A 15,156-nucleotide genomic window follows, 5' to 3' on the forward strand; every position below is an offset into this window, starting at 1 on the left:
ACATCAGAAGTTTGAGAGGTGCTTCCAACAAAACATGTATTTTAATTAGATGTTCTGAATGTTGAAGGAATTAAGGAATTAAGGAATCAGTCAGCTACTGTATACAAATTATTCAGATTCTGAAGTTTTATCTACATACAACTTTGCTTCTAACTGAACTGGGTTGGTCATGACTATGAGTTTGGCTTCTTATTGTGCAGAAAGGTTTGAGGATGAAGACTCAGATGTGGTAGGGTTACTCACCCTTGTATCTAGCGAGTCCCATTTATGAAACTGCTTTACTTATGTTTTAAAAGTAGCTTTTATTGCAGGCTAACCTTTCACCATTGAGAAATTAGTGTTCAGGTCTCAATCCAAGCAAAGCTGAGGTTTAGTTGCATCACCTCCATCCTCAGGAGCTTGGTATCCTAGGAAACCCAGGGTAACAACAGGGTGAGTCCAGGACACACATGTTAGCAGACAGTGCAGCATGATGGGGCGGGCATCCAACGCTCTAAGTGTGCTTTAGTTACAAGAATATTTGACATACCACAATTAAATAGCAAAACATTTTAATCCATTAATTCTAAAAATAACAGAGACATTTTATATCCGGTGCCACCTCCTCAAAAGTCTACTGAGGATTAGATAGTCAGACTGTGAAGTACAAAACCAGACATTAAAGATAAAAATGCAGCTTGGGACAAGAACATGGGGGGGTGGGTTTCCTCCCCCTCACTCATAAATGTAAGTTGTCGGTTTAAAAAATCCTTAGATAAAGCATGCTTTCTCATGCTCTATAACCTTTCTCTTTATTTTAAACCTGTCTGAAATGTTTGAAGGCAAAATAGATAGCCAGAAAAACAACCTCCCAAGTACCAACAGTCTGAGCTGGATTCCTGGGACTAAAGATTGTGGTTTAGTTCTATTTCTACCAACACTGTGATATGAGGTACTATGGTTCTTGTTTTACTTACAAGAGGTGTTAGGAATGAATGCCCACTCACATTTAATAATAGCTAATCTAGCACAGAACTGCAGCACAATACCAATAGCAGGAGTGTTCTGAAACAGGGTGGAGAAGTAGACATCAATACAACTTAAAGTTTCCTTTGTTCTCCTGTTTTTACAATGAGAATTCAGCTTAAAAACGACTCTCCAGAATGCCGCCTCTACTGTCTTTTGGCCCACCACATTCCAAATGTGTGACTTCTGATCCCAAGCCCACAGAGCCTCAGGCTTTTGTGATGTGTCCTTCTCGGATGAGGAAATCATAGATTTTCCGGGTTTTGTTCACGTCTATTTTGATGAGTGCTCTTGCCTGTGCCAGTCTCAAGCCTCCTTGCTTGTTACATTCGTTCAATAAAGCAGATTTGTATTCTAAATAGGCGCCCGGGACCAACCTCACCATCTGACAGAGCTGCAAGACACAGCAGATTTAATAAACATTAACATCTGTCATTCTCATAATTTAATCCAACAGGTATATAGCCAAAATCAAATTTAAAAAGTGACATCAGCCTCCAACTATTTATAGGAGCTGTTGGGTGGCTAGACTGCATTCCATTTAGTCTCCTCTTTGGAGAGAAGACTCCCTCCCTAAAGACAGACACTCAGGAAGAGAAAGGCAGGGAATGATACCGAGAGCTGAGAGCACGTGTTGGCTGGCTCACCTGGGTATGTCAAGTAATACAAATGTATGTCTCGAGGAGCAGCCCAGCACATTCCAACACAGCCAGTCAGGGAAGCCACAGGGCAGTGTGTGAGTGTATGTTTCTGTGTCTGTGTGGTGGCGCTAGTGGTAGTGATGTCAGGGCAGATATGTGGATTCTCAAGTGTGAATCACATAATTTTTAGTATCGGCACAAAGTAGCAGCCCCTGCTTTTGTGACTACATGCCCTACATTGCTAAGGTCACCTTTGCCACTAAAAATCTAGAAAGCTGGCTCAATTCCAGTTCAATGAGCAGTCTGAAGTCACCATTTCATGGGTAAGGAAAAAACTGCCTAAAACTCTGGGCCATTGCATACTTGAACCAGAACGGCCCAAGAACTTCTTCAACGATGCTGAGATAACAACATTACATTTCCTTCTACTCCCAACTATTCTTTTCTGTGCTTGGTGGGAGTACTGTGCCCCGACCGCTCTTTGCTGTCTAACCTGAATTAATGATATGCAGTGGTTGATAGTCTTGGGCATAGTAAAAAGAGGATATGAGAACAAAAGGGGAATTCCTCTTTTGGAATGGACTTCAGAGCTATGGCACATTTTTTTGAAAATTCTTGATGGGCCTCCCCGGTGGCACAGCGGGTTGAAGTTGTCTGCAGCCTCTGCAGTGTGGGTTCGATCCCAGCTGGCTGGCGAGAATCCCACATAGTGCAGCAAACCTCCCCTGTCTTGCCCGCTGCTCCCCTCAGCAGTGTATTTCTGTTGTCCACCTGTTCTGCTCCCTACTCTGTCTCTGGTGAATCCTCTCACCCTCCGGTGCCTCTGACCTGTACACTAGCTCTTGTATAAAAAATAAATAAATCTTAAAAAAAAAAAAAAGAAAAGAAAATTCTTGATTACTCTAAAGGCTGCATTTAAGTTTCAAAAAAAGGCCAAAAGTAATGTGAAGACAAGTCCGATGATTATAATGGAAAAGAAAAGTAGCTCATGGCATTTTTAAACCTAACGTGTGACTACATATGTGATAAATTCATTTCTTTATGGTTATAAATATATGATGGAGACAATTCCAAAACTCTTTCAAGTGATCCTTACTCTGTTGGACTAACTGTAGAACTTCTCAAAGTGATCATTCTACTAAAAGATTACCTGATTTTGGGTTTACAGAAAACTAATTTCATTTTCCTGAAGCACTCAGTATAGGATCTGGTACATGGTTAATGCTCATTAAATAAGAGTGGCTATTACTTAGATTTACGCATCATATGTTCTCTCAAAAGATGCATGGTGGCAGGGTCACAGGGACGGGGGTCTTTGAAAACTGTGAGGTTAGCTCCTGGGATCTCCAGTAGAGTCAAGCTGTGCTTGGTGCTTGTATGTCAGAACAAAATGAGCTTGATCCTGTAACATGTTTAGTGACAGCTCAGTGACTCGACCCCGCCCCGTCCTCCAGCCCCCTCCTCTGTTACCTCCTTTTCTTTTTCATTCAACTTCTCCGTGCCAGGGAGGCCAGTGAGGTTCAAGGGCGGTGCGCTTCGTCTACCTGTGGACACACATAAAAAGGGATATCTAGTTCATAGAAGCCACAAGTCCTCAGGTTCAAGTTCACAGCAACTAGGCCAATTAGGTACAGGATGACCATGTCAGCTGCAGGACATCTCTACCCATCACCTTGGAGCTCAATTTAGATAGCAACAGGGGAGCCCCAATGTTCATGTGAAAACAGTGACTCATTTTCTCTGCTAAAGAACACATACAATCACATACACTGTAGCATCAAACATGACTACTTACCACAGCAGATATCATGCATTTCTTCCTGAAGCAAGTAGGACGCTAAAATCTAAAGCCCAGATGTCATCCAGTTAAGAAAAGTCCTACACTGCCTGCCTTGACAGCTGATGAATGGAAATAACAACTCTGCAGGAGAGACATTTCCCAACCCTCGATACTCTGCCAGCAGCACAAGGCAAACATGGTAATTAACCAAGTACCATTTGCCTTCACATCAAAGGCAGACTGTTATGCTAGCAAAAGGCCCTTTTCATTTATTATGTGAGAGAATACCTGCTCCGTCCAAAGTCACCCTGTTTACCTAAGAGACCTGCACAGAGGAACAATGAGCCATTATATGGCAAAGCAGGGGCTCAGGTGAACTCCCATACCTCACAAACAAACCCAAGTGTGAGATCGCCACCAAGGATGGGAAGCTCAACGTGCAAAGGGATTATGGTTTTATTTTGAATGTATATTTGGGATTTGCGTTCAATTGGGTATAGACAGAGTTAAACAAAGGAAAATGCAGATCGTACAGTAACACGTTTTATAGGGACTGCCTTTTAAGTGGTGAAAAGGAAAGGACTGTTACAGGCTGCTTTGCTGGAAAACAGGCTACTCTGTAATATTAACATGGGGGATAAAGGTATCTCCACGACCATCTCACACCAACTGCTCAAAAACAGCCTTAGACCAAGCGTTCAAAAAGGAGACTACAGTCATTTGGTGCCTCACCAAGGTAACCGGAGGCCAGGGTACAATCAATGATCCAGGCTTCTGACTTTCCACTGCCTTACAAACAATCCAGAACTTGAAGACAACAAGGGATCTCCACAATCTAAATACAGCTGGTAAGGAAGGCTAACACCAGGTAGGAAGCAATAAAGAGTGAGTGAGTGCAGATGGTTCAGAAAACACAAATCCCAAAGCTGCACAGTTATCTTCATTTTAATTAGCCAACATTAAGTAGCTCATATTGCTATATTTACCTTATGGGGAGGTTGGGGGAGTGTAAGAAAGTTACAAAATAAAACTTGGATTTAGCTGTCTTGGCTGCTCCTAAAAGACTCTTTTTCTTCTTTAAGTGTTAAGGAAGGGCCTCCCTGATGGAGCAGGGTTAAAGACACAGTGTGTTGCCAGGCACTGCAGCACAAGTTCGATTCCCGGCTGGCCAGGAAGCTAACTTACATGGCGCAGCAGACCTCTCCTGTCTCACCCGCTGCTCCCCTCAGCAGCGTATTTCAATAGATCTGCTGTTCTGTTCCCTTCTTACACCCCGCACCTCTGACTGACACCCCAGTTGTTGTATGCATAAATAAACCATTAAAAAAATAAGTGTTAAGAAATAATTACTTGACACAAAGGAACAAATGCAGAAAAAAGGTATAATTCCCAAAAGTGGTTTTTGTGAGCCTTCTCCAAATCCTGAATCAGCAGAGAGATGTCTGAATGGGACCCTCCTTGGTCAGAGCTCTCAAACTACTACTGCCCCAAATTACCAGTCACTCACAAGCACCAAGAGTGGTCAAACAGCATACGGCTTAACCTGGCTCTGTAAACCTCAAAATAAGATACAGCCAAAGAGTTAAAGTGAAGAAACAGAAATCTTAAGTCTCCAACTTAGAAGGAGATTTTTGTGTTTCTGGAAAGTAACATGCCTCTTGGTTCATATAGACTACAAATTCTTCAATTTATCTCCTGTGAGACAAATTTCAAACTCTATGGTAGGTACAATCATAGTAAATTTACTGCCCAAACATTAGTAAAACAAAACAAAACAAACAAACAAACAAAAAAAACCCAAACCACCTCTCTAGAGCCCTTTCTTTCCCGCTTTCTGCACTCTAAATGAGGAGAGTCCCTGTCTGGCCATGAATATTCTAAGGACTTGTTGATGTTTATGAGTGGGGCTACCACCTAATTATCATTACTCTAAACACCCTGCTCTCCAAATTGTTGGGTCACCAATCTCTAGAATGAAAACTTCAATCAAGACTTGCTCCAGCTTGAAAAAAAATTACCTGAATTTGAAGCCATTGGAATGGATGGACTCAGGCCGGAATCACTACAATGAAAAAGAGGAATTTAAATCTATGTCACATCAAAAAAAGGGAATTTGTAAAAAAAAAAAAAAAAAAAAAAAAAAAGGGAATTTGTAAAAGCCCGCAAGAAAGGTGTCATTTATTAGGTTGGTTAGTTTGAAGGGACAGAATAATCAACTTTACTTTATAAAATATCTTCCTGTACTAAACAGGAAAGAAAAGCTGTTCTATGGGTGAAGAAATTGCTTAGATTTGTTAAGACCTCTTAGCTTGAAACACAACATAAACCATTCACAGAGAAAGCACAGGAACAGGACTCTCCAATGGAAACCATGCCAACAGATATTAAGGGAGAACAAAGGGAAGTGGAAGGAATTTACTAATTTTTAAAAGATCAAAGGGGCAACAATTCCAGGCTAGTTACGTTTCATAAAACTGTTGGTACCACACTGTTTCTGATATAAAATGCTAAAATTTCTGAATCCTTCTAGAAGTCCAATTATTATCAGTTTGCCCTGCAGGGTAGGGTGTTGGTGAGAAGGCCTGAAAATACATGTAAAGGTCAAAGAATCCAAGAGGACACTCGTTCATGCTGGGCTAATCACCCACATGTCAGCCTGACGGCGGAGCCACTGCTGACAAGCACTGCTGTCCTGGATGTACTGCAGAACTTCGGAGAGCATGGTGCGCTTAAGGCGCTCTTCCTCTCGTGTCTTCTTGAGGTGATCATAGGTCCTGGCACCTGGAGGTGTCAAAAACACGATGACTGTAATGACAGCTCTTCTAACTGACCAGCAAACAGTTTATCTTTAATTTTGGATTCTTCTGCAAAACTGTGTCCACGTTATTTTTCCAAAAGTAAAATAGATGTTCCCTAGTTTGAAATCCTGTTCTTGACATGAAAATATATTTATTTCTTTTATACCTTTAAGAGGAGGGGGAAAAAAAACCCAAGCAAAAAAGTACAAAGAAAGTCACTCATATTTCCACCACCAAAAGGTAACTTTTAACAATGACCTATTTGCTTCCTATTCCATTTTTTCTATTTACATATTTTCCAATGTCACACAAGCGCTGCAAGTGTGTACTTATTTTTAAATACCAATTAGAATTACAAATAGGCAACTCTCCTATAACTACACAGGCACCTCTCTAACTTTCTCCCTTTCCTAATAAATCTGTCCTTTTAAAATGTGATAAATAAAAAAAAAATAAATCTTCATTGACCAGGAGTGTTCCTTTCCCCTCTTTCCAGAGGCACTGAATCAATATCAGGTAACCTAGACTAGAGATCAGAGTCTTTATATGCATCTTATTAGAAACAAGTTGTATAGTATTTATTCTACATGTTAAAGATATGAAGATTCTAAAACACCACACCAGTAGGTTTCAAACTCCATTCTACAGAGTCCCAGAACACCAGGAAACTATCTCAGGATTTACTGTGAAAAGCAAGGGCACCTCCACATACTAGCAGTTCTGGGTTCTACATATAATCTGAACTATTAAACATCAACCAAATTAGTTTCACTTTTGTCTTTCTTATAGATTCGGGCACCACACAAAATTTCATTTCAAAAACAGTTTCCATCGTAAAAAATAAAGAACCATTAGACTAGGCAGAACTTATACCCACAGGGCTATGTTAAGCATACCTCCAGCTTGTGGGCAGTGGACGGTAGCTTTTAGTCAACAGGAAGAAAGGAGTGCTAAAGGTCATTCCAACAATAATAACAAAGCAACAGAAACTGCCAAGAGAGGTTTACTGCGTGTCAGGTACTGTGCTATGTTTTCATGCACTACCTCTATCTCTAATTTAATCTTCATGCTAACTGTAACAGATGTGGAAAATTGACCCTGGAACAGAATGATAGCTCTGGTAAACAGGACAGCCAGAATGTAAACTTAAATGTCGAAGTCTAGACCTCAAGCTCTTACTGCAACACACGGTCTTCTCTCCTGTCTTGGCTCTGTTACCTCTTTAATCACTTTAAACCTAGCACCTTCATTAAAGCAATAATACCTAGCTCCTTAGTTTTTCGTGATAATTAAATGACATGATCCAGGTGACATACTTAGTGTCGGGTCTGGTCTCTGGTAAAGTGCTACGAGTTGCTAGCTGCTATTAATACCATTATCACCACTTCCAGTAATTGGGATGCGAGCTTGGTTAATAATAATGATCAGACCATACATCAAGAAATTTTTAAAGCTGAGGCTAAAAACTGGAATGAAAAATTCTTTAGAGGCCACAGTAGAATCCTGTCTAAATCTGCATTTCTGTTTTATCTGCATTGTAATTTTTCCTCAGATAATTCACATAGTATCTCTAAGTATTAAGTAGATGAAACTTTACCAGAAAGATAAAAAAACTCATTCTGAAAAAGTGTAAAGTTCATTTAAAAAATCAATACCACCGGGGGGGTGAGGGGGATGGGAAGAGAGGAGGAAAGGGATTGGGGTCAAAATAAGGGGGTCGCAATTGTATGGGGAATATAAAAATAAAATTTATAATTAAAAAAAATCAATGCCACCTCAAACAAAGACTTCATCTATGTGTTTTGAAGGCACTTGCAGAGGTACACTTACTACAGAAATTGGTAATGCCTGCCGTCCTGTATTCCTGGAGCCTCTTGATTTCCCTTCGGAGTTCAAATTCCACTGTTTTCCCCAAAAAGAACAAAGAAGAAAAATTGGAAAATCAAAATCAACATCAATGAGCAATTCTGCTGCTGAGTAGCCTTAGTAATTCTGCATATATTAAAGACTGGGCAATTTCACTTGGAAATCCTAATTGCTGGTAACACCCCATTAGAAATTTTACCCAAGTGCTGAGAAAAACCTACTCCAGCTGTCTTCAGCTGCTCTTCCCAGCTGGAGAAAGCAGCTGGAACTGGCTCCTAGAAAATTTAACAGTGAACTGGCTGAATTCATTTGTCTACAGCAGTAACAAATATAATTTATTTTAAAAACGAAATTTCTCCTGCTCTATTCCTCTTCTGTTAAAAGTTTTAATCCCCCCCCAAAAATGAGATTAAGTTAAAATAAATCAAAGTCCTAGCCACATAAGCACACTCTTAAGAAACAGGTCTCTGATGTTACTTGACATGGCTCTTCTGTAAGGGAAAGACAAAAGTTCTGTGCTCAAGTCCTAGGTAGTCTTTTACAGTTTTTCTCCTACAGGAAGAAAAAAGCATTGTGTTTTCTACACACCAAAGCCTTCTGCATCATCTGAGCACATGGATCAGGTTGAACTGCTTGTGTTACCCTGTGATCAAATATTCAACTTGGGTGATTTGAAACAGAGGATGAAGGAAGAGCCTGGACAATCCATGCGGTTCTTTGGAGTGACATACAAACCAGGGATGACCAGGAAGTAAAGGATCAGTCACCTACTACAAACCACATTAAGAATGCCACCCAAACAGGGTGGTTGGTGAGGACAACCAACTAATCTGATAAACACTTGCAATGTCATGTAAGACATATCTGCATGATGAGAACAGGGTAAGAGCCTTGGTAAAGTACCTTTTCCGAACTAAACCTGGGAGTCAAATATATAAATCTCATGATGGAAGAGAAACACCAAAGCACACAGTCCAGATTAAATTAAAGTCTAGGCCTTACTGCCTTAATAACTTCAATTTTTATAGTGAAAAATCAAATAACTAGATTTCTCTCAAGAGAAAAAGGTAAAAAAGGATAAAAGTACTATCTCCATGATGTCCATGAGTCATTCAACTGTTCCCATTTTTATTTACTTATTTTTTAAAGATTTATTTATTTATGCATACAAGAATTGGGGTACAGGCCAGAGATGTAGGAAGGTGAGAGAATTCACCAGAGAAAGAGTGGGGAGCAGAACAAGCAGACTGACAGAAATACACTGCTGAAGGGAGCAGCGGGCGAGACAGGAGAGGTCTGCTGCTCCATGTGGGTTATTCCTTGGCTGGCCGGGGATTGGACTTGTGCTGCGGAGGCTGTGGATTGCTCTATAGTGCGGTGCTTAAGCCCTTGCACCACCAGGGAGGCCCATGTCCCTATTTTTAAAATGAGTTTTTTCTTTTTTTTTAAGACCCATTTGTTTATTCATACAAGAACTGGGGTACAGGCCAGAGGTGTGGGGGGTGAGAGGATTCACCAGAGACAGAGTGGGGAGCAGAACAGGCAGACTAAGTGAAATACACTGCTGAGGGGAGCAGTGGACGAGATGGGAGAGGTCTGCTACGCCATGTGGGCTGCTCCCTGGCCAGGGATCGAACTCGTGCTGCAGTGGCTGCGGACAGATTCATAGGTTGCGTCTTAACCCCTTGCGCCACCAGGGAGGCCCACTTTTTTTTTTCTAAGGGAGGTGTCTGCATAGACAGCTTTTTTTTAATTTTGCACAGAAGAACTAGGGTACAGGCCAGAGGTGTGGGGGATGAGAGGATTCACCAGAGACAGAGTGGAGAGCAGAACAGACAGATTTACTGAAATACACTGCTGAAGGGAGCAGCAGGCAAGCCGGGAAAGGTCTGCTGCACCATATGTGGGTTAGCTCCCTGGCGGGGAGGCTGTAGCAGTGATAGCACTGAGACTCAGCCCCTAGGCCACCAGGGAGGCCCTTTAAAACTAATTTAATACTAAAATATTTAAGAACAAGATAATGTCTAGGATTTGCTTCTAAATAATCCAGTTGAAAGTAGGAGTGGAGTGGGCGGTAAAGAACAAACCAGATTGGTCATGTATTGATAACTGGTGAGCTATGTGATGAATACATAGGGGTTCATTTTACTATTATCTCTACTTTTGTACATATTTGAAAACTCCCATATTATAAAGTAGGGGGGGAACTACTAAATTACTATTTATTTGGGAAAAAAGAAAGTCACTCTTCTCCCTACCTCCAAAGTCCCAAATATACTGCATGGTTACCAAGGGGAACAAAGAGAAAAATATTAATTTATTTATTTAGAGAACTTCACACAAGACACATTGTTACCTCCCCCATTTATTTAAATGGGCAAGTGTACACACACACACACACACACACACACACACACACACACTTATTCAAGACTCTAAAACCACCTACATGCATGGCTTTCAATGAACTTGTCATGCTCCACTGGCCCCACGATCCTTGCAAATCGCCTCATTGTTTCATACAGGTCTTGGACTTCTTTGGGATACCGCCGTTCCATTACTACAGAGATAGCAAAATACAACCATGTCACAGAGAATATAAGGATCCCTAAGTTTTTTGTTCTTTTACAAGATGTGAAATGGTAGGACATTATTCCTAATCTCATATGACTAACTTACCCATGACAGGAAGCAAACAGGAAAGCGAAGAATGCAAAACACTAATCATAATGATAATAGCATCACACAGGGATGTTGCTATCACTGGAGATTATCTACACTGCTGAACACACTGGTGACCTCACACCTTGATGTCTCTGAATACGTATAGAAGCAGGAACTCTTGGTAGTAATAGGAAAGACAATTACAGCAGATGCCGCATTCATTAAGAACAATAATGGGGGCCTCCCTGGTGGCACAGTGGTTGAGCGCTGGGTTGCAAAGCTGCCCACAGCCTCTGCAGCGCCAGTTCGATCCCTGGCCGCCAGCGAGGGTCCCACATGGTGCACAGACCTCTCCTGCCGCACCCGCTGCTCCCCTCAGCAGTGTATTCGGTCCTTCTGCCTGTTCTGCTTCCCTGCTCTGGCTCTGGTGAATCCTCTCACCCTCCCATGCTTCTGACTGTACCCAGTGCTTGTATAAATAAATAAATAAATCTAAAAAAAAAAACAAAAAACAATAATGGGCAAAATTTCTAGTATTCATTTATGCAGGAAAACAAGTGATGTGCAGACATAATAATCTATCAAGAAGAGGTAGATAAGCCTGGAGAAAGTATGTGATTTCTTGCATACCCCCTAAAATCTTTTTTTTAAAAGAATTATTTATTTATACAAGAACTGGGGTACAAGCCAGATGTGCGGTAGGGTGAGAGGATTTACCAGACACCAAACAGGGAACAGAACAGGCAGACTGATGAAATACAATGGAGAGGGGAGCAGCGGGTAAGACAGGAGAGATCTGCTGCACCATGTGGCTTTCTCCCCAGCTGGCCAGGATAGAACTGCATTAGAGGTTGTGGACGGCCAACAGTGTGGCGCTCATCCGCCTGCGCCACCAAGGAGGCCACCCCCTAAAATCTTTGCCCTTCCCACACATCTTCAAGTGAGGCATAAAGTTCTTCATTTTCCATATGGGTCGTTTTGTCATTTTCCTTTTTGCCCACTGCTCCCCTCAGCAATGTATTTCAGTAGATTCGCCTATTCTGCTCCCCACTCTGTCTCTGGTGAATCCTCTCATCCCCCTACACCTCTGGCCTACACCCCAGTTCTTATATGCGTAAATCTCTAATTAAAAGAGGTATCAGCAAAGAAGTTGGTGAGTAAAATCTACCAATAACAACTGGTAGAACAGGAACTCTGAACTGCTACTTGGTCATTTCAATTTTTTTTTCAAGATTTATTTTATTTATGCATACAGAGCTGGGGTACAGGCCAGAGGTGGGGGAGGAGGGTGAGAGGATTTACCAGAGACACAGTAAGAAGCAGAACAGGTGGATTAACTGAAATACACTGCTGAGGGGAGCAGTAGGCAAGACAGGAGAGCTCTGCTTTGCCATGTGGGTCAGCTCCCTGGCTGGGGATCAAACTGGTGCTGCAGTGGCTGCCTATAGCTTCAGATAATCAATATTAGTTTGTCTACTTTTACACTAAAGACACTTAAGACAATTATTTAAATTAAGTCTTTTTTTCAGATGACTCTTTTCAAGAGACATTCCTGCCCACAAATGCCAGAAGTTGATTTCATGGGTAGCCACAGATTAATTCCAACACACACACACACACGCACCAAAATATAACACACTCACTACAGAAATAGCTAAGAAGAATTTGGATAAAAATTTTAAATTTGATGAAAAACCCTTCTGCATTCCACATGGTACTCTCAGTACAATGCCTCTGAAACCACACTGCATATGTGACTTCTTTCTCAGAAGCAACAGAGATTCCCCTTGGCCCTATACTTAAATAACAGTGAACAGAATCATCAGGCTAAACTGACCTCTGTCTACCAGCTAAGAATAAAATTTATGTGAGAGTCAAGATCTACTGTGAGTTAAAGTCAAACCCCAACAAACCTATTATGGAAACCCCAGGAATTCAAACAGATGAACCAACTTCTATAGCTACCAGCACATGACCTATTATTGTCTAAGAGAGGGCAAAGGAAATCTGATCTTGAGGTATTTTTGCAAACCCAAAGCTTACAATGAGGATGGGTTAACCATGTAATCTTGTATACTGCCAGAAGGAACGTAAGTTGATATAACCACTTTCTGGAAAGCAATCAGGCAACATATGTCAAAAGTTTCTGACCTATTAATTCCACTTCTGGGTTCTACCTAAACAAAGTTTCTAAATATAGACAAAGCTTTGTTCACAAACAAGTTCAGTACATTATTTATGATGATTAAAACTGTACATAAGCCAATATCCAATAATAAAAGACATGTTAAGCATATTATTTATGTATATAAGACATTATGTAACTATTAAAATGACAGCCTCAAAATTTCTCAATAACTTGACAAATGTGTAATGGAAATGAAAAAATAAAGAACATACTTATGATCATGATTATATTAAAAGACACACCTCCATGACAGAATGACCTGAACCCTACAATGGCACAGTGTCCAACTCATATGACTCTATCAGCTAGGATATTTGCCACAATAATCATTAGCTACTTTTACAAAGAAAGAGTATTATCACATTCAACCAATACTTTTTTTTTAAAGTATTCAACCAATACTTTTTAAAAAAGATTTATTTTATTTACTTATGCATACAAGAACTGGGGTGCAGGTCAGAGCTGCAGGGGGTGAGAGGATTCACCAGAGCCAGAGTGGGGAGAAGAGGTGGACAGACTGAAATACACTCCTGAGAGGAGCAGCTGGCGAGACAGGAGAGGTCTGCTGCACCTTGTGGGTCAGCTCCCTAGCTGGGAATCGAACTCATGTTGCAGTGGCTGATGATAGCTTGGTAGCGCTGAGACTTTAACCTCTGCACCACCACAGAAGCGCTGTTCTCCCAATTTTTAAAACATTAAGGTCAAAGTTAGCATCCACTAAAAATGCATTTTTTCTATTTGTCTACTACCATAAAGAAAGGTATCACTTCCGTTGATTTTGTATAAAATGTTTTTACACCCTGGTATGCAAGGTTAGGGTATATTAAATATATATTTCCAAATCATGATCTTAATCCAGTTGCAGGAAACGATAATTAATATTCATGGAATAATCACTATGCTAATGTTAAAAACAGAATTCACATACAAGCATTGTTGACTATATATTAATAGTTCTGGAGTCTCTCATTATGCATAAGAATCGCCTTGAAAACTTTAAAATATTACAGATGCTCTAGCTCTATCCAGAGATTCTGACTTTATGGGTGATACCCATGAATCAGAATTTCTTAAAGTTTCCTGGTGATGCTAATACACAACTTGGATTAAGAATGATTGCCATAAGAAATGTATTTAAAACTATTCAATAACGTTGGAAGAAATTTTAAATAAAGAAAATAGCTAATACTTACACTGAAATTTTCTAAGGTTGATTAATCCATGGTCTCTTATAATTCTACAAAGAAAAAATCACAATGATCTGTGTATTTTAAGTAGTTCCACATTTAACCACATCTTTCATATGCAGTTTTTATTAAGACATCTTAAATACTCGAAGGCAGAATATCAAAGTCCAAAAAAGTCACTTCCCACAAAATTTTGCTGGCCAGTGAATGACACAATTTTAGGCTCTTAAGCATCACATATTTTCCTTTCTTTGGGTCTAGTAGACTCTCAATAACATGCTGAATGAATGAATGAGTACTCACAAATTACTAAAAATACATGGCAGTCACTTAAGATGAAACAGAAGGGAATCTGTGTCCATGCCATAAAAATTAATCTCTTCAGCTTAGGGAAATGATAAAATGAAGAACACCCATACAAGGGAAACCTGTTAACCATAAAAGGGCACTAGAATCACACATTCAGTTTTTATAACTGTACATTCACATAAAGTTTTGAAACCATTTGAAATACTATGCATGGTTAATGGAAAGGTATAAAACAAAATTTAATGGTAACCACAAAAATTAGGTTCTGCAATACTCTCTAGTTCTATTTGTGTACTGTAAGCAAACAGATTTTCTTTTTAAAGATTTATTTACTTATACAAGCACTAGGTACAGTCAGAAGCACGGGAAGGTGAGAGAATTCACCAGAGCCAGAGTGGGGAACAGAAAAGGCAGACTGATGAAATACACTGTTGAGGGGAGCAGCAGGCGCGGCAGGAGAGGTCTGCACACCATGTGGGACTCTCACCGGCAGCCAGGGATCGAACCGGCGCTGCAGAGGATGCGGGCAGCTTCGCAGCCCAGCGCTCAGCCGCTGCGCCACCAGGGGAGGCCCTAGATTTTTTTTAAGATTTATTTTTTATTTGTTTATGCATATAAGAACTGGGGTATAGACCAGAAGTGTGGGAGGGTGGTGGTGAGAGGATTCACCAGAGACAGAGTAAGAAGCAGAACAGGTGGATCTACTGAAATACACTGC

General features: G+C 40.6%; 1 protein-coding gene across 4 annotated transcripts in view; it reads right to left on the reverse strand.

Annotated features, from left to right (window-relative positions):
• Positions 1–1,079: 1,079 nt before the first annotated feature.
• Positions 1,080–15,156, reverse strand: part of TADA2A (transcriptional adaptor 2A) — a 45,089-nt gene continuing 31,012 nt past the window's right edge. For all 4 annotated transcript variants that reach the window (XM_037495217.2, XM_037495220.2, XM_037495219.2 and 1 more), the window contains exons 10-16: positions 14,136–14,179; positions 10,540–10,650; positions 8,055–8,126; positions 6,075–6,207; positions 5,445–5,488; positions 3,117–3,190; positions 1,080–1,399 (exon numbers count right to left, since the gene is read on the reverse strand). In XM_037495217.2, the coding sequence (XP_037351114.1) occupies positions 1,214–1,399; positions 3,117–3,190; positions 5,445–5,488; positions 6,075–6,207; positions 8,055–8,126; positions 10,540–10,650; positions 14,136–14,179 (664 nt within the window). In that variant the 3' untranslated portion in view covers positions 1,080–1,213. The remainder of the gene's footprint in view (positions 1,400–3,116; positions 3,191–5,444; positions 5,489–6,074; positions 6,208–8,054; positions 8,127–10,539; positions 10,651–14,135; positions 14,180–15,156) is intronic.

The sequence above is a fragment of the Talpa occidentalis genome, unplaced genomic scaffold (genome assembly GCF_014898055.3).
Source record: "Talpa occidentalis isolate TD23 unplaced genomic scaffold, MPIMG_talOcc4v2.1 talOcc4.7, whole genome shotgun sequence".
Lineage (NCBI taxonomy): Eukaryota > Metazoa > Chordata > Mammalia > Eulipotyphla > Talpidae > Talpa > Talpa occidentalis.